The 19,580-nt window shown below is 34.8% G+C and overlaps 1 protein-coding gene across 1 annotated transcript in view; it reads right to left on the bottom strand.

Annotated features, from left to right (window-relative positions):
- LOC100176261 (E3 ubiquitin-protein ligase TRIP12) overlaps positions 1-19,081 on the bottom strand; it is a 24,602-nt gene extending 5,521 nt beyond the window's left edge. The window contains exons 1-38 of the mRNA XM_026833912.1: positions 18,808-19,081; positions 17,747-17,959; positions 17,190-17,240; positions 16,559-16,641; positions 16,391-16,471; positions 15,633-15,726; positions 15,502-15,562; positions 15,287-15,373; positions 14,747-14,891; positions 13,831-13,929; positions 13,122-13,238; positions 12,155-12,290; positions 11,789-11,949; positions 11,557-11,643; positions 11,295-11,390; positions 10,773-10,939; positions 10,064-10,180; positions 9,646-9,912; positions 9,340-9,456; positions 8,980-9,097; positions 8,507-8,618; positions 7,987-8,142; positions 7,549-7,703; positions 7,304-7,425; positions 6,626-6,750; positions 5,938-6,070; positions 5,282-5,436; positions 4,744-4,860; positions 4,244-4,380; positions 3,679-3,907; positions 3,289-3,457; positions 2,492-2,992; positions 2,142-2,290; positions 1,827-1,932; positions 1,482-1,698; positions 883-983; positions 375-505; positions 1-107 (exon numbers count right to left, since the gene is read on the bottom strand). Coding sequence (XP_026689713.1) covers positions 1-107; positions 375-505; positions 883-983; positions 1,482-1,698; positions 1,827-1,932; positions 2,142-2,290; positions 2,492-2,992; positions 3,289-3,457; positions 3,679-3,907; positions 4,244-4,380; positions 4,744-4,860; positions 5,282-5,436; positions 5,938-6,070; positions 6,626-6,750; positions 7,304-7,425; positions 7,549-7,703; positions 7,987-8,142; positions 8,507-8,618; positions 8,980-9,097; positions 9,340-9,456; positions 9,646-9,912; positions 10,064-10,180; positions 10,773-10,939; positions 11,295-11,390; positions 11,557-11,643; positions 11,789-11,949; positions 12,155-12,290; positions 13,122-13,238; positions 13,831-13,929; positions 14,747-14,891; positions 15,287-15,373; positions 15,502-15,562; positions 15,633-15,726; positions 16,391-16,471; positions 16,559-16,641; positions 17,190-17,240; positions 17,747-17,889 — 5,149 coding nt within the window. The 5' untranslated portion in view covers positions 17,890-17,959; positions 18,808-19,081. The remainder of the gene's footprint in view (positions 108-374; positions 506-882; positions 984-1,481; positions 1,699-1,826; positions 1,933-2,141; positions 2,291-2,491; positions 2,993-3,288; positions 3,458-3,678; positions 3,908-4,243; positions 4,381-4,743; positions 4,861-5,281; positions 5,437-5,937; positions 6,071-6,625; positions 6,751-7,303; positions 7,426-7,548; positions 7,704-7,986; positions 8,143-8,506; positions 8,619-8,979; positions 9,098-9,339; positions 9,457-9,645; positions 9,913-10,063; positions 10,181-10,772; positions 10,940-11,294; positions 11,391-11,556; positions 11,644-11,788; positions 11,950-12,154; positions 12,291-13,121; positions 13,239-13,830; positions 13,930-14,746; positions 14,892-15,286; positions 15,374-15,501; positions 15,563-15,632; positions 15,727-16,390; positions 16,472-16,558; positions 16,642-17,189; positions 17,241-17,746; positions 17,960-18,807) is intronic.
- Positions 19,082-19,580: the final 499 nt, after the last annotated feature.

Below are 19,580 nucleotides of genomic sequence, written 5' to 3'. Positions count from 1 at the left end.
CCAGAGTGGATCGTTTTTCTTCGAAAGTATGGGGGAGATTTTGTGTGATGATCTCTTCCCACTGGTAGGTTGATAGACTTACTTCATTGTCAGGAACCAACTTATATCTGGGGGAAAACAGACTTTGTTACGTGGATATATATAATAGTACTTTGGCAAATAAAATTGGTCAACTCATTAGTGACTACTAGGTTGAAGCTGCCTTTCTAAAAACACATAAGAGCCATAATAGTAGCAGATTGATCTGAAACCTGGATCTCTGTGTTTAACAGGTAAGTTTAACCAATATGCTAGTTACATACATTTTAAATAGAATAACACCAAACTGAAGTACTTCTTACACCACACTGCACACATGTAGTTGAATGACTTACCTAATCACATGTGTTGTCTTCCATATACCAGTGCTTGCAATAGTAATATGTTCATCATCTGTGTCCCTCTCATCCGAAGACATCATCTGGGAGGTTGATCTACAATGTTCCTCATTAAACTGCTTCACTGCCTAAGGAGGAAAAAAGGGAAATTTAGATTTATAAAAAATGTTGCATTTTATGCTTAAAATGAACAGAAGCATTTGCTTGAGGATAAAAAAGAAAATAAATTGGACTTTTTTTGGTAAAAATAATTATAATGTTAGGCTACATATTGCACAATTAATTAGTTCATCAATAAACAATTATTTTAAAAATATAATTTGCTTCTATTTTTACCTCAGGCATAATGTCCTTGTCAAGAACTGTTACTTTGTCAAAAAATGGTGTAGATTTTATTACAAAATTTTGCTCCATTACAAACACTTGCCAAGTGCTGCACATCTTATATTTGTGCCAGAAAAATAGACCAGTTCACTAAAATATTAAAAATATATGTTAAAGATACCTGGTATACAGTCATGTTGTAGGGCAGTTTATAATTGCCAACATAAAGTTCAAGGCGATGTTTCTTAGCGTTAGAAGTGGATTCTGTTTTTGTGGCTGAAGCTGGTAGTTTATGCAGTAAGTTAGTTTTTTATTCAATACTTCAATAAGGTATTAGATAGTAACTTCTGTTGACATGTTTTTATATGTGTGTGTTAATGGGAATAAGTGAGTCACATAAATGAATGTTAGGCAATAAAAGTGAGGCAATTTGGGAATTAAAGAAATGTACTATTTGATGCTAAGCCGGTTAAATGTTGTTTCATAACAATCAATGTTAACAACTGTGAAGAATCAACAATTGTAGGTAAGGGATTTCTACAGTGTGTAAGTTTTGTAATATTTGATCAATCATTGACGACCTATTCAGGTAACCTTTATCAAGGTAATTACACTCAATTATCCTAATGAAAGCTACTCAAGTATGAGGTTATTTAGTTGTTTAGGAAATTAATTATTTGCTAGGAAGAGAGTCATAAAACAGTTGAATGTGAAAGTTTAGTTATTAGACCTAAATTAAGAGCCTAGAAGATCTAAAATGGTAGTCTGGGAAAAAGTAACCTGTTGATAACGTTGGCTGATCATCTTCCTCGTCATCATCATCGTCATCCTCATCATTATCAACCTCAATCTCATCCTCAGATTCATCATCTCCCATCAACATCAGGACATCCTGTCTTGCAGCTTGCTCCCATGCAGCATCAGACGAGGATGCCACTCCGTATCCACGAGCGATCAGGTATCTCTCTATTGCTTGCACCAAAGCAAGAGGATCAACCTTTAAGAAAACTCAAGCTTATTTCAAATGCATAACAATACAATTTAAATGCATTTATTCTAGTGTGTCAAGCTTGGATCCAGCAAAAATATCTGTTCCCGACATTCATAAAATTAAAAGCAACCTACCCGCACTGGGCCACCATGCCATTGCTTAGACATGCTACAATCTGGATGACGCTGCAATTGACATTTCAACTGATGTCTTGCAAAGAAACTAAGAGCTTGAGATCCCCTGCATGAATGTTAAAGGTGGTTATTAATGTAAAAACTTACATGATATAAACCAAAATTAAGTTAATATATAAATATATAAACACATGTCAAACAGTACTCTTTCCTGTGCAAAAAACCTTTGGTATAATAACTTGTTTAACTGGTGTTTCAAGCAGGAAAAGGGTTGCCTTGTAACTTTTACACAATTAATTAAGTTTTTTTACATACCGTCCTGGTGCACTGGGTAGGTCATGTGATTTAACTTGAAATTGTTCCATCTGGCTGACACAGAGAGTCAACTTCTGCACAAAGTTACGAAGAGGTTCCACATTGTTAAATTCTGACAGTGATATTGCTTCTTCACAGAAATCTGTGGTCTGTGGTGAAAAGCAAAGTTAGAATATGTAATGTGGTATGCAGAAATCGTGCTGACTGATTGAACAAAAATTCAAAAGCTGTGCCCTATGGTCTTATCCGTGTTTAAATGGTCTCATATGTGTATAAAACTTTCACTCATTTATTAATAAATAAAATAATTGTTTTTGTAGGCTGCAAAAGATTAAGAACCAATAACATACTGGGAGGCCTGTGAACACATTTAGAAAATTGCGGAGTCTGTCATCCCTGTCGAGCGACGTTAAAAATAGAGGTTGTGAGGCATCAGCCGGATTGTCATCTGACTTCGACGGGATGTCGGCTTCAAACGCATCATCGCGAATTTTCTTCTCAGTTTGTCCGAGTTTCATTTCTTCACTAGGAGCAGATTTTGGTCGATCGCCTTCAAAGTGGATGGAGGTTTCTTCGAAGTTGAGTGACTGGGTGGTCGCGCTCGATTCTGTTTTGCTTCGTCTTCTTGTTGTCATCGGAGGAGTTGGGATGCAGAGGGATCGACGTTTGGAAGAGTTACGGATCATCTCGCAAAGTTCTTCCTCATCGTTGTTGTTTAACTTGGATTCCTTGGTTAAAAATTGTAGAACCGAGGTCACGATTCCACTGTGTTGCAACTCAAATGATGACACGTCAGATGTGCTTGTTATGTCACATAGAGCTTTGAGGTTTCTGCACGCCACACTCATTTCCTGAGGAAAAGAGGAAAAGTTTTAAAAATCTCTTCCCACTGGAGGTTGATAGACTTTGTACTTCATTGAAAGTTTTAAAAATGGTAAAAAATACTGATGTTAGTATAAGTGCAAATATACACACATTCCATGCCCAATTTATAGATTGATAGCACAACCTAAATTAGTATTTTTTGGAAAAAAAATTATGTCAAAGATTTATAAACTCTTTTTACTTGAAAAATTACTCGGAATTTTACAACCAAAGTCAATGAATAACATTGAGTAAAACGGTCCACAGCAAACCCTCCACTCACCACACATGTAGATAAAGCTTGTGCAATACTGGTTAGATGGTGAAGCAACGAGCGTTGATCCACTGAAGAAGATTTATCATCGTTTGGTGAATCAGTTGTCATGCCAACGGAGAAATATTGCTCCAAGAATAACTTTGCCTGTTCACGAACCCACACCTTCACTTTCTCTCTGGATTTAAAAACGAAAATTTCATTAGCACGCTATTTTTTTTGGTAATAATTAGGTGCATACTTAACTAAAGAAAACCAGTAATATCACGCATGAAAGTTAAAGACCCTCACTCAAAAATAGCATCGTTTTAAACAGAAAAATTGGTGTTGTTTGATTTAGCTTGGCAGGCTATATTTTCTTACTACAAAATTAATTTCCTACAAGAAAATTACGCTAACCTGCTTGTATCCTTGACACTGGTCATCTTCTTAAGTATAGGAAGTGCTAAGCCTTCCCGCGACATACGACCACTTCCAGTAGATGAGTGAGATGTAACCGAACCAATTGAATGGGGGGATCCAAGTACGGAGGGTTGAGCCACACTTGACGAGGTGGATGAACGGCCCCATCGAGTGGGGTTTAAATTGTAGAAGAACGAGGTCGCAGATGACCGACCGCTTGCGCCACCTTGAGGAAATATTAAGTTGAATTTTTAGAATATTTTTCTCTATTTTTTGGGGTTGTGTTTTTCAACTTCACTTTAAACCACACAGCTTACAATGAAAGAAAACTGGTTCTATTGTACACATATACACATTTGTTAACCTGTATTTGTATTACATAACCATGAACTGAACAAATGGTTTTTACCTTAAATGACTACCAAGACAATTTAAATCAAAATATATACATATTTAGAGTCCTTTGAATAAATTAAGGGGTGATAAGCCAACTCTGGCTTAAATTGTAGATCCCATTGCATGTTATAGCACACATCCTAATCCAGTAACAGTTCGGACTTACTTGACTTTGATTTTGGGCCAGTTGGTGTATCCGTGGTACCATCATATGTTGACATGGCAGCCGCAAATGCCTTAGCTTTGGTAAGTGGTGGAGATATCACACGATCTGTTGTAGGTGATGATGCACTTGATCTACCACTGCAGGAGTTGAATGAGGGGTTAAGAGACAAGGTCAAACATGGTCACTCACTTAAAACGAATTGAGCAATGACTTTCTTAGGACCGGGTCGGAACAATATACATTGGGTCGTAAAACCAACATAGGAATATATACCCATCAGAGCAAATTTCTAAGTTATAGTAACAAATATAAAAGTAAATTCCATTTGAAAGTTGCGTTTCTTTTCATATGATTATATCATATGATTGATCATGTTATGAGGGTGTTAATGGTAAGCAGATCAAGTAAGAAAGTTTGGCAGTTTAATATTACACATACTGTTAGAATATCATTCATAAAGGAACATACTAGAACACAAACTATTATATTGGGTGAATTACCGTGTCCTGTGTGCTCCACCGGAGTCCTCAGGAGTGGATGCGAGTGAAGATGCGGACATCCTCTTTCCTGCACTGCGACGTGGAGGATATTTTCGACGCAGCATGTCAGATAAACGTCTGTTTATATCAAACAAAATAAAATACACAACAAAACATTTTAAATGGCAGTATTGATATGACAACAATTACAAATAGTAGGATCACGACAAAGGAGCTTTCATCTATTTAAGTTGTTGCGATGCTAGAAGCACACTGTGTTTAAACATTTATTTATTTTTCAAAAGCAATTTTTTTCTTATAAAAATATTGATATAAATTTTCCTAACTTTAGATTTTAATAAACAGATTTCTGTTTCTAAAGTTTGTAAAATTGCCATAAACCTAATAAAAACATAACTACTCCAATACATACAACATATGACGCAACCATTTAAACAACATTTCCACTTACCTAAATCTGCTGAGGCAATGAAAGCAAAAAAAAAAACAAATTCAACTCGTAAATCAGAACTCTGATAATTTGAAACAGAAAACTCACCCAGGCAACGGGTCTGAGGGAGATGGGTCAGTACTGCTGGGGCCACCTTCGAATACAGGGGTGGACGTGTTTGAGCTGGTGGTGCCGGGGGCTTCAGGGGGTGACGGTTGGTTGGTTCCAACAACTTTGTGTGCTGGGTTTAATAACTGTTCAACCTGTGTGATAGAAACAATTAATTCGGTGTATTGGAATATTACACAAGCGTGGTAGGAAGTGTAAAAATCTGCTAATGTACGTGAACAGTTTGCAGACCTGCATTTGTTGTCACGAATGCAGGCACAAATATTAGCTGGGTAATATTAGTATTTTCAATGCACTATGTCCTAACATACACATAAGAAACTGGTTGGTAATGCAATCATTGCGTTTTTAAGTAGTTTTAAGTAGTAATGCCTTTAAACTAGGCAATTCATTTGTAATATATAAATTGGGTTATGCCAATAGTCAATACAATAATTTTAAATTGTATCTCATGCATCTGGCAGTTTATTAAAAGACTTCATGGTTGTAGTTTGTCTACTGCATTTTATAGACTAAGTTGGTAAACCACTTAACTTTCACTGCAAAGTTAACATTAGTGGAATGAACCTTCTTAATGGTAGTACCACTAAGTATAGGGTATATATAAACTATTTTTGTAACTTCGTATGGCTTACCTGGTGTGTTACGCCTTGCCTTGTAAAATAAACTTCAAACACATCAGGAAGTTTGTTCATAAGTATCATGGCCATCTGTAATGCTCCAACTACAACCTTGAGATCATTGCTTGATAGCATGGAGGCAATATGGCTGCGAATATGAGGTTGGATTATTAATAAAGCGTTGTGTGCTTTTTAAAGGCTAGGTAATTACATCGTATTTATACAAAGCTGACATTTTTACTAAGTTTGTTAGCTTGTACATCATACTTTTTTTAAGTAGCAACTATCAATAAATACAACTATAGTAATGAACGCTGTTAATACATTGCCATATCATTAGTGCATGGCAAATTCAGCAAGCTCGGTATAACATTTGGTCAAAATGGTTGATATCTGTGACTTCACATATGCTCTAAATGGAAAACCTTATTATTGGGGTGTCTTGAGTGTATATGGTTGAACAGACAAGGTGTTTTAATAAACACAAATATGGAGAGTATTGTAATATTAATCCACAATTTTGGCACATCTTTTAATCGTATTTTAACATAAATTTGGTTTCTAAAGTATTTTTGGCTTTAAATACGACATAGCACTGTGTAACGATTAAAACTAATTCACAGAAAGCTTTTCGATCACCAACACAAGTGCAGACAATTGCATAAAGTGATGTAAGAAATATGAAAACGCAAATTGTTATTACCTCGAAACTGAGAGATTTCTGAGAACATCTCGCAGAAGCTCAGGTTCTGCATAATACACCATACGCTGAACAGCTCGTAAACATTTATGGCGCACAGCAGGTGAACCCGCAGAAGTACCATACACCTGCGTATGTAAACAACTTTAACAATTTGTTGCTTTTTTTCATAGAGCTAGGGAGAACATGGTGGTACATAATATGGAGTGTGGAGTTCAAGTGGAATTATCAATTCTGATTTACATTCTTGTGAACAAACGTTTAATTTAAGTAAATCTGTTACTCTAACAAATGAATAAAATATCTAATCTACATGAATGAATGAATGTAACTTACTTTATTCTCGCGTGGCTAGAAAATTTTATTTTTTTTTATTTATTTTTTCATTTTTTTATGTATTGCTGATAATTTGGACAACCCTATAGTGGATCAATTGTCATTAAGTGTCTTGCCCAAGGACACATTCGCCCACAATGGTAGCAAAGTCGTGCCTTGAACTAATTACCTCTGGGTTAAAGGCGGGTGCGCTTACCACTATGCCACGGCGCGAGACATTGTTAAAGTCCTACAGAACATCATGCTAGGGCTATTGCGGTATGTGTCAAAGTTGGCCCATTACCATAACACCCAGAATAAAAGTACATGCCTTCAGTTTTGATTGGTGGTTACAAATAAACGTACCTCATACAGCAGAGTGAACAACGATCGTACGAACTGCGAGATCACCACGCTATCTTCCTTAACAAGAGACACTCGAGCATCTGTTAGACTGCTATCAGACTCAGTCTTCACCAGCAATTTATCTGTACATAAAGTTTAAGAAAAAACTGTTAAAAACAAAATAATTTCATAATTCTGGTGAAGGTCATGTATGTAGCACAACAGGGGAAAGTAGAATTATTTAAAGATTACACATTTCGACTTACTGTTGTCTTTCTTTTCTGGCTGTCTCCTTATCGCCCTCGCGTGACCAGTATCCTCGTTAACTTGCTGCATCACGTTGAAGTCGAGAACATAGACACGACCTTGTACAAGGAGGTTGGCCTCTGGATCACCGTTGCGATGAGAATCCTCAATCATTCTAAACAAAAAGTTTTAGAACATGAATAATTACTTTATGTTACAGATCAATATGAACACAGTTTGCTACTGAAGAAAATTATCTTGGGGAATTCTTAAACTTTCTTATTAATCATACCTTTTAATTTAAACATTTGCTGTAGGTTCAGCTAGGTTTAAATAAATATAAAAAGTGTTTATGACATGTACAGATCATACATAAAGACTACTGACTGCAATCTCTAAACATAAAACATTCTTTAGTTTATATATCTTAAAAAAACAAAACTTGTCAATGTCAGCACCTGTTGTCATGCCTGGAGTAAGATTTCCACACCCCTTCATCAGTTCTCCACTGCCAGGTAGCTGTGGTTTCACCCCCAGAACCCCGTCCACTTTGTTTAAGTAATCGATCCACACTGAACATCGGGTCGTCACGAGGTAACCGTGGCATTAGTTCCCTAAAACAAAAATTTAATAAAAATCTTTTTAAAAAAATATATCTTTTTGACAAGAATACTTTTTCTAAGAATATTTTAAATTGAATCCTAATTCATTGAATACAACATAAGGTCCTGTTAAGATAAACGGTCATTTTCTCATGTATTTAAGGGTCATTTATAGCGGAGAGTGCAACAATATCCATGGTAATAGGTCAACCTAGGCCAGGGTACCTTGCAACAAGACCTTAACCATACAGAGTAGAACAATACTTAACATGCCCATATACTACTGTAAGACATTTAACTTATTTTGGTCCAATATTTCCATATACCTCTACAGGGAAAATGTTACATTTTTTTCTATACAAATACTAAGGTTTACCCAATCAAAGAAGTAATTTCATAAAGTTCTTGCGGACTTCTAGGAACAAGTTCGATCTCATCCGAGTCTGATGCTGTTCCACACAGAAGGTATCGCAATGTTTCAGCAATATCTGTAAAAAAAAGAAACATCTAAAAATTGAGAAAGACACGCTAAGTCTTCATTAACCATTTTTTTATTAATCATTTGGTGTATAATATGTGGTATTTTCATAAAATCCACCTATTCTAAAACTACAAGTAGCTAAGCAGTACAATAACAACAATATCTATGTATGTTTAACTAGATATAGGTATACAAAGGTTTTGATGGCAACCCCAGGTATGCTGGATCAAGAATTAAAAATATACAACATGCATGTGTATATATTTGACCCCTACTATAACAGATATATTTCTTAAACAGCATATTTGCAAATAAAACAAGTAAGAGCATTCTTTAAATCAATGCTATAAAAAATTCTTTCAACTCACTGTTTCGCACGAGCTGCGCGGCGAGATTGGGGCACGAGGAGCACAGAAGGCACATGGTACGAATCACCATGACGAAGGTGTTACTGCCAATCAATGGCGGTGTAACTACAAGGATGTTCTGAGAAAGAAAGAGGGAATTGAGTTACATGACTAGTTTGTAGTAAAGATTTCATAAGCCTGACATGTTGATGTGATGTAATCATGCTTGGTTTCTGTGTTGTGTTGTCAAAATTTTAAAAAGAAATCGTGTGTAATGTTGATATAGTAATACAGCTGTGTACTGCATGGTATGTTAATCAGTAATAAAAATATTACTGAATTAAATAAACTCCTTGCTTTACATTTAGGTTTTGTTCTTACTTGAAAATTTTGCAGAAGTCCATTTTCTGCCACAACTTTTAGAATGGATGGTTCGTTATGATAATTGTCTACGAGACGCGCAAAGCATAGACATACACTCTCAACACATTTTTTGTCCTGCATTAAGATAACACAAACTGTTAAACTGGAAAGATTTATACTTTAAAGTGCGTCACATCTTTAAATAGTTAACTTTAACTAGCAAAAGTATTCGTCATCAGTATTTACACAGCAATATAGTGAGTAAATTTAAACAACAATAATGTAAAATGACTATAAAACATTACTACCACATTTATTACTCACATGATGGGTCAACTTTTGAACAAGCAACGGGATAGAGGTTCCGTAATATTTGCTGAAGTCAGCACGTTGATCACTTGAGGATACAAAGCAGCAGTTAGCAGCAACAGTGAGTGCATTACGTTGAGCGGGAAGTGAAAAAAAATCAAGGTAGAGCAAACACGCTGAGAGACCGTTGGCTCGAAGAATGGAGGAACCGTGCTGACGTGAAAGCATTTCAAGTGCTGTGAGAGATTGCTCAGCTACATCCATGCACTGAATGCTTTGTAACTGAGGAAAAATACTTTGGTCAATGGTAATATAGAGAACTTTATAATACACTAAACATAAAATAAATAAAACAATTGTAAAAAAGCTTGGCTGTTAAACCTTGTAAGAAGCAACTGACACTGCATTGCAAAGACTTTTAGATAAGAATTACCTTTTCAAGAAACACGGGAACAGCATCGACCACAACGGCTGAGGATCGGGGTAAAGCTTCCATCATATAAGTCAACGCACGACACGCGTGGTTCATCATGTCAAAGTTGTGTTCCATCTATATAACACAAGGGTTTGTTTATTCTCAGCCTTTATGCTGGTCCTACTATGTGGATATCCTATAATTTAGGATGTTTTCACTTGATATAGTTCACTGAATAAACAGTGGATGTGAAATTTGTTGGGAATATTGTATCCAACTATTGCTATTTTTCAACACAACAATAAGTGGGAGTGACCACACTTAAGCAACACATGGAAAACTCAAATCTTCTGTGGTTTCCATGTTTGAAAATAAAGCAAACACTAATTTCTACTCTGAATAGTGAATACTATGTTTACTTAATAATATAAATAAGCTGTGCACATAAATGCACAGCTTATACCATTGACTGGAGGTTTTACACAAATGCAACAGTCTAAGCCTCTTAAAGGTAATGGCTACCACTAAGCATATTACTACATTTAAACTGATTAGAGTCCTAAGTAAACATTCATACAAAGTACTATTACCATAATACTACTATTGTTTTGAGATAAACATACTTAATAAAACATATTTAACTTGGATTAAGAAATTGTTTTATTATAAAAACTTGGTAAGTAGCACATTCAAGCTAAAACCAAGAAGCGAAATATTTTCTCTTTACCCGTAGTAAAGTAATGAGAGCAGGTACCACCATCTTGATTGGAAATCCTGATAAAGTATCTTCATTTCCCATGACAAGGAGTTGGCACATTTCAATGGCGGATTGTAATTGACGCGACTCATCACCATTTGCTTGCATTCCTTGAAGCAACTGCTGTGCTTTGGAGTCTTTGAAAAATTAAGTTTGCAATTTAAATTTTTAAAAATGTTTTTTTAGAAGAAATATGGGTCATGTTTTTGAATAAATGAGCAAAATGTTGAGTTTAGCTGACACAACACACAGAACACACATACAGATATACTTGCATGCATGACCTTAAGGTTGTTTAACATTTGCATTTTGAAGGGAGGAGAATATTTATAAACCGAATGCATCACGAAAAGTTCATTTATAGTTCAATGTGCTCAATTTCATGGGAATATTTACTTGGCGACGGAAAGAAGAGACCAAAATGGCGACGGAAAGATTCTTCAGGAAAACGTCAACAGTGGCAAAACAAACATTTGTTTTCACAGCACTTACTTGTGCCATTGTTAACAGATCTATGCAATATTTGTTGCACCCTGGGTCCTAGTGTGCCAAAAAAGTGAGAAGGAAGCCCCCTTGCTTCCAGTAAAGCTAGAATGAAATTTGTATTTTGTTACACGATAACTACAGGTCAAAGTGTTCACTCTGATACTTGTAACATACAAAATATACACGTTAAACCAGCAAAAGAAGCAGTGCCGCATGCTATTTATACACCACACAGAATCGAACACTATGCACAGGAAACGCAACTCACCTTGTAGTCTGGACATGTCTGGTTCATCAAAATCTCCATCAGTATTTAACGCACCACCTGCTCCTGCAGCTGCAGATTCAGCCCCACCTAAGGTAAACATGACTGGCATAAATAGATAAATGACTAGCTAATTGGGCAATATTCATTATTACATACACATATGCCAATATATATATATGTCAATGAACAGTGTAGGAAATTTAACCAGAGTGTTGTAGGTTTAAAAGCATACCTGATGCTCCTTGGTTATCAGATGCGCTGCTACCCACAGCACCTGATCCGGGTTGTGCTTCTTCTGGAGATTGATCCGCCTCCTGTGACATGACAGGAGGGGGAGGAGTGTCCTCCTGCTCTCGTGATGTCACACTTGACGTCTTACCCCGACCCCTGCGGCTGAAGAAATAAAAATTTTTAATGAGAATTACATATAATAATTTTAACACTTAATTTAACAGGGTGCCAGGCCTGTTTTAAAAACTGTAAAAGCGATGGACAAAAACTCACAAAATTAATGATTTCCATAATACAACATTGCTCGTAATCCTACATACAATTAAAATAACTAATCCTCGCCCTGTTTATCAGCAAATGCAATTACCTTGTGCTCGCACAAGACCCCGTTTTGCCGTTGTTTGTTGCAGTTTTTCTTGCGTAGAGTGGATGATTTGGTGGGGACTGGTAACGTTTCCTATTCTTTGCTTTGCCCTCTTCGTCTCGTTTGTTTGTTGCTTTACCTGAAGCAAGATGAAAACTTGAATAATTTTTAAAGAACAAGGTTGATGTGTTGAGCTTCAAAATAAAATAAAACAAAATGCAAATTCTAATTGAAAAAGAGCAATTTCTCATATGTTATGGGCAGGCTTATTGTGCCACCAATATTTGTGGTGGAACATAAAACAAAGTAGGTTTCGGTAAGTTTCACCAAAAGCACTAGTATTTAATATATTACATGACATAAACTTTACGTACATCTTAAGTTAAACAATAAACAAGAATTTCCATGAAGTGCATCGCAATATGTGGGTAATATAAGTTCACACTAACATCGCCTAAAGCAATAAGAATGACTTGTCTGTCATAAAAACACTTGAACTACGCTGTTTCCATTCAATTATCATTAAATACACAAATACATACATAGAATAACATACCACCTTAGTTTAGTTCATATACAAATGGTGAGACCAAAACAAATAAAATAGTTTTACAATGAAATGTTCACTTGACTGTAAAAGACATAAAAACCTAATAAGATGTTATTACAGGTTCCATCCAAATGTTTGCGTGGAATTTGCAAATTCCTATAAAATGAGTCTGATATAAAAAGCAATAACACTATCTGAATAATGGTGCATGCATATAAAATCCACAGGTCAACATATTGATCCATGTCCAAGCCATACACACAAACACAAGGTGCGAAAGAAGTTAAGCTGCTTTTGAGTGGAAAAAACAAAAATGGCAAAAATGTATACTCGCAAACCATAACAGTTAACGTGAACTTTTGTTCAATAAATTTGCTAACTGGGGTAAGTCATTTATAGTCACATCATTCACTACATTACCTTTAGAGGTTTTTGTAGCCTTTGGTATTTTAGTCAAAGTAGATCTGGTTCTTACTCCACTTTCAGTAGGTTCCTGATTACTACGAGATGCTTTGGTTTCTTTGTTTACTTTTAATGCTAAAGAAAGAAAAAGAAAAGAGAAAACTAACTAAACAAGAACTGAAATATGCAAGCTGGTAAATGCTTATAAAACTGATAAATAATAATTCATCGAGCTTTTCAAAGGTTGACAGTATCTATATACATTGATGTAATATAATATCTAGTATTTTAAAGAATACTACACACATTAAAACAGTATATATAAGTCAAACCCTCACAACTAGCAAATCACATACTGCTGATTTAATATATTACTTCAAGCATACCATAAACAATGTGAGCTATAACATTGCTTTGCCTTTTGCCACAAGCCAAAAATCAATAGCTTTAATATGCTGTGAGCATTACAATTGTAGCTGCCAAACACATTGGATTTAAAATGTATGTTTCAAATATGCTATAGCTAAGCATAATGAGACATTCTAACATATTCATATGTTATTGCTTTTATGTATGGATCCAATGTAATAGAAAAACAATCTACATGAATATTAGTAAATAATGCTACTGTCCATTGGGTTACAGTACAGAAAGAAAAGGACGCTTGGGTCAACAAGAATGAGATAAACAGAGTTTAATTACTGTCAACAGAACACACTACACATACCAGTTTTGTCACTTGACACTGCAGAGTCAGACTTGCTGAATCTACCAAGGGTGAACCGACCGCCCGGTTTAGAGCTTGTTACTTTAGGTCTCGCACCACCTGACATAACAATGCAGTATTTACTAAGTCAGACACTTTCACATTTGCGGATAGTGAAACTCAGCATTTCTGTATGCAAAATGAAACAGCAATATGTTGCCAGAAATGCTGTCAGCAACTGCACTTGCAAAAGCAGAAAAATAGTGGCTGATAGTGCCAATTATGCTGACTTAGATTTGCTGAAATACCATGAAGCAGACACTGATTTAGCATTAGGCGTTTGTAAAAGCATAGCATGGTAGTAAGCCTTAATTATACTAAAGGCTGAAGAGAATTAAAACACTAGAATGTGGGTACAGTTCGAAAATAGACGAGAGGGCTTCAGGGGATCAATTTACAATTGACACCACATGACGCACATAAAAGGTAAAGCACGGTGTATAACAATACTTAGCTTGTTAGCTGCAAAGATTTTGTAAATATTGTTACGTATACAAATGTTATTGAGCATACAAATACAGTAAACAACATACAATATAAAGGGAGCTTATTTTAAAAAGAGGGACTAACATTATACCAAACCGGCCTTGCAAACTTTTATTGTAAAACCAACCATCAATTAGAAAAAGTAGTTAGTCTGACCCAGTGCTTGAGCAAGCCATTTGACCAGTATTGCAAAAGTCAAATTCTTATGCTTACAAAAAATAGCTTAAAATATGGTTTAGTAAAATTATGCCGCGAAACTCAAGATAATTAATTCATGCTTAAAATGTAAGCGGCAGGAAAAAAAGTCAGCAGGCACTGGAATAGCCTAAATTGTCAAATAATAGCTTTGCAAACACCTTTTGTATTAAGACTTTTAATTTTAGCCATTTACCTTTTCCTTCTTGGGATTTTCCCTCACAGGATGTGGTGGGATCAGCAGAAGATTTATCCTTCGTTTTATTTGAAGCTGACTTCGTCTGTCTGGAAGCCAGCTTCGTTGGGGGAAGGGAAGTAGTAGATGAACTACTACCAAGCTCCTGTATTTTGAGTTTGTTTAATATCTAACATAATTAGTACAACTACTAAGTTCACCATGGCATTTTAGTGAAACGTTAAAGTCTGTGTTATGCCAATAAGTTGGGTAATAGTAAAGATTGGTTCCATTTGACACACACTATTGCCATTTACAAAGCATGTATGTTAAGTGTTATTTCATTAGGTGATTCCAACGAGTCGTTTCTAATGTAGCCATCAGTTTGATACAATACAATATTAGTTACTGAAACTAAGTTACTTAGTAATCTATTTGCTTACACAAACGTTAAAACTTTTTCTATAAACTTTCTCTATTGCATAGACATGTTAAACACTGTTGGTAGTGATCTGAATTAAACATGTATAAATGCCCCTAAACATTTTAACATCTATTTACCTCTTGAAATGAAATATCCTCCTCCGAATCTGAGGAAGCAGCTGGTGGTATGAACGGGTACCACAACTTGCTTGCAACTTCTTTTGACTGAAACAAAAAAATGCTAAATAACATATTGAGAAACATAATATTTTATGAAATAGAGACCAAACAAAAATTAATGTTACAGAAAAAGAAAAAAAAATACTTAATAAACTTAATTAAAATAAACCTACTTTTTGCTTTACAGACTTTCCACTTTTCTTTGTAGTCTTCTTTGTTTGTACTTGTTCTAAACTGAATATAGATGTTTCTGTTACCATACGTACTTACAATGAAAATATGCAAGGTACTTGTTTCTTCTTACCTTTTACTTGTCTTTACTGGGAGGTCAGGTTGTTCTGAACGAAGCCTTTTCGTAGGAATGCCTGAATCCAATGCTTGTGCTTTGTGCAATTCAGCTGGTAAAACAAAATTGGTAGTAAAAGTCATAGAAAAACAGGCCTGGAAAGTGAATCTTTTTTAATTTATCTATACAACAAGACAGAACACAGGAGTCAAGCAGGCTTAATACACAAAAGTAATTGAAAAGGCAAGATCACAAATCTTCAACATGATTACTTGGTAACTTTTGGTACACAGGTAGAAAAAATTGAGATAACTGATAACAACTTAAACGTTATCATAAAAGCATGCTTATATTGGTGTAATTATACATATAACATGCAACAAACTTTAAAGGTGAAAATAAATTTGATAGTCACAGAAATCCAGCATTATTTTCCAAAATACTGAAATTTGCTTTAAATGTAATAAAATCAAAACAATTTCAGAACAGCAGACCATTGTTTTCCAATTCTTAGTTAAATGTTAGGCTATGATGTTTAAGCGCGTTTAACTATCCATGCTTGTTAAACATGTGTAATTGTTAGACTATACGCATTTACACGACATCTAAGAAGTGTCAAGTGTCTTTCTGACGTCTAAGAAATGATCTTTAAAACCAGTGACGTCTAAGAATAATTGTGACGTGTGAATAAAGCCACATCTTTGAATGAGCTGGTTTGTTTACGAGGAAAAATAAAACAGGCCAATGTTATTCAAACATTCAAATTGTTCCCTTACATTTTTTGTTTTGAATATCTCCGGTTTTCAGTTTTTGTTCTCGTAAAATACTTGTCCGAGTCGGTCGTACAGCAACAGATGCTACAAATTAAAAAAGCAAGCTTTGCTACTAATCATGCGATCACATGCACAAGCAACTGTTACTTCGTATTCACATCCAATACTCACTACGTGTGACTGGCTCAGACACGGTGCGTTTGACAGACACCCCAAGTTCCTTAAAGGGGATTTTCCTCTTTGAAGTGGGAGACCTGGAGTGTAAAATTACTTTTAATATATCTGGAGACATGAGGCTTTCGTGAGATAATTGAGATGCATGAATTAATAACTGATATTTACTATACTTAGCTGGCATGCATGAATACAAGTGTTAGTGAAATAATAATTTTAAATTTGTGTTTGTTTAAAAATCACGTGTTTTGCAGGAACAAATAAAGATTTAATTCACGTGAGAACAATGTTGAAATTGAGGGAAAATCGAATGTGCCACAGGGCTTTCTTTTCATAATAAATAAAAGCCTTTTCAGAATGTAATATTCAACTTTTAAATAGTGTTAAAACCACATACATATTAATCCTTATTGTACAGTAGATGATAAAATTATGCCCGGCCTAAAAGCTGTCTTAGTTGTGGTAAGGTCGGTTTGCTGTGAATTTTAGATTTTAATCTATAACATTCCTTATATTTAAGTCAAGGTTTTTTAAAAGAATGTCGTCACATCTCTGCACTTATATAACTTATTTAAAAGCAAAGAAAAAATTTTAAACTGTAAAACTATATGAAATAAGCTATAACTACCTGTAATGTTCAGTTTGCCTGGTTGGTCTTGGCCGAAGCCGTACAGTGTATCTGTAAAGTCACAGTTGTTTATTATTTCGAAGAAGCATTAACTGGTTTACTATTTATTATAGTTAATTCACTGAGCAACAAACAGTTTCTGTTTAAGTAACAATATAAAGAAAATAATGTATTACTAGTATCTGTATAACAATGTTATGACTAATAAGGAAACAGATCATAACTTATTAATAAAGCCTACTGTCTAAAAACTTTTATAATTAGAAACTGTATCTTGAATAATATAGGCCCATATATTATATTGTACTGTATCTTCAATAATATAGAACCATATATTATATTGTAACCATTAGTGTTTATTATTATTCACCCATACATGCCAATGTTAATCAGTAGTTACTAGTTATATGACATAATTTGCTACTAAATATAAATTGAAGGTCTATAACCATATATGGTATTTGAAGTCTCAATAACATCTTGTATCTAGACGTTCAAGTAACTGACACATCAAGCACATATATATCAAATATTGTTTCAGTAAACATAATGATTACCCTGAACTTGAAACTTCCTGTTGATCTTTGTCTTCTTCGGTGTTGAGAGAAAGTGGAATATGGTTGTTGTTGGTTTCTTGGCTTGCAGTTTTGGTTTTACGAAGTCCCTGCCCCCCAGCAGCAGAGTCACAACGACTTAACATGTGAATGGGCCTTTGTAGATCTCATTCCCTTACATAAAATGTTTCCCTTAAACTAACTCTATGCTACACACTATAAAGTAGAAATAGATTAAGCTTTGTATGTCTGAGTGAACACACACAACTATACAAGTGACATATGCTGTCTATGTTACATATCTTTGTTTTTGTCTTGAAACCAAGGACTTATAATATTAGGTAGACTATAAATACTTGGTGAAAACAAGGTGTTTGTGAATAAACAATTGAATGCATATATAGTTAATAGTGTAAAGGGCCAACAGGCTATAGCAAAAATAAAAACATTTTAAAAACATTATTAACTTCATATTGGTAAAAAAAAATTTAAATAAATATTGGTAATTCTTGTATTTTACACAGTGTGATTATTATATTAAAACTTTAAATGAAATTAAGGACAGTGATGAAAATATCGTTTAAACATCCACTAAATGAATCATAAAATAGAATTAGACCAACTGGTGAACGGCTACATTAATTGTCTAATGTGTAACATGACGCAATAAGAACAAAGGAAGAATTAAATAGTTCATAAATGCTAACAAATGACAACTATGTGTGCTCAAAAATTTCTTAAGAATTACATAACCAATAATTTGACAAATAAGGTGGAGGGGGAAGATTCTTCACTAGCACCGACAAATATATACATGCATTAAACTAAAGTAAAACATGGTGCAGTAACAGCATATCGAAAAAATTCTTATCGCAGAAAAAGTTACACACCATGGCAGTCACTTAACTTTAAAATTTATGACAAAAATGTGAAATGTGTATCATCCACTGTACTATAATTAAAGTGAAACATACGTATTATATCGCCAAAAAAAACACACTATTTTATTGAAAGCTTAAAAAAGAAGTATTGGACTGTAGAAAATGATATATAAGAACACGTACCTTCTGTATATTAGTTTCTGTTATTAGAGATGGCTTTCTTTGCAAAGCAGCAAGCGTGGATCGATGTTGGCACTTAACGTTGAAAGATGTCTATAAGCTTGCTATGGAAAACTGTATGTGAGGAGTAGCCGAATTGCATCAACAATAACATATAACAAAAAACACAAAGTAACCGGAAGAGTTAAGTTCTGTACCAAACAACAACAACAACAACAAGCCACCAGCAAAACTATTGATATTTCTCAGCAGAGCGATATGAGAAAGGAATCAGCTGTTACCAGCCCTAGTCTCTAAGCAGCAGCTGGAACAAAGGCATGGTGATGGTGACGTAATCGATGTATGACGTAGTCAAATATCCAGTTTCAATAAAATTGAACTAATAAGAAATGACTTTCTGGTAAAATATTAGTGTTTTACAGTTGACTATACCAAATTTACTATTAGTCTTCCATGCAAATGTATTATTTTATTGTTTTTTGGGATGATTAAAAATGCTCTTAATAAGGACCATGCAATTTTGTTGCTGGTGTTGCAATCTAAAAAACGACAATAAACATAAGTTAAGGTGACTTTCCCTGTAAAGAACTAAGAATGCACTGAAAATCCGTGTACTGATAGTTCCCGCTAGATGTCTAACACGAGCTACCTCTATCTATTTTTACACAGAGCCATAGATTACGTTCCTACAGCGGTAAAAATTGAAACCGTTAGGTGGCGCACGCTGTCCGCAATAAATGGGCGTTATTGTTCATGAAATACCTAATTCGTGATAC

This window comes from Ciona intestinalis, chromosome 1 (assembly GCF_000224145.3).
Source record: "Ciona intestinalis chromosome 1, KH, whole genome shotgun sequence".
Classification (NCBI taxonomy): domain Eukaryota; kingdom Metazoa; phylum Chordata; class Ascidiacea; order Phlebobranchia; family Cionidae; genus Ciona; species Ciona intestinalis.
Note: the sequence above shows the minus strand (reverse complement) of the source record. Positions and strands in the feature narration are given on the sequence as shown.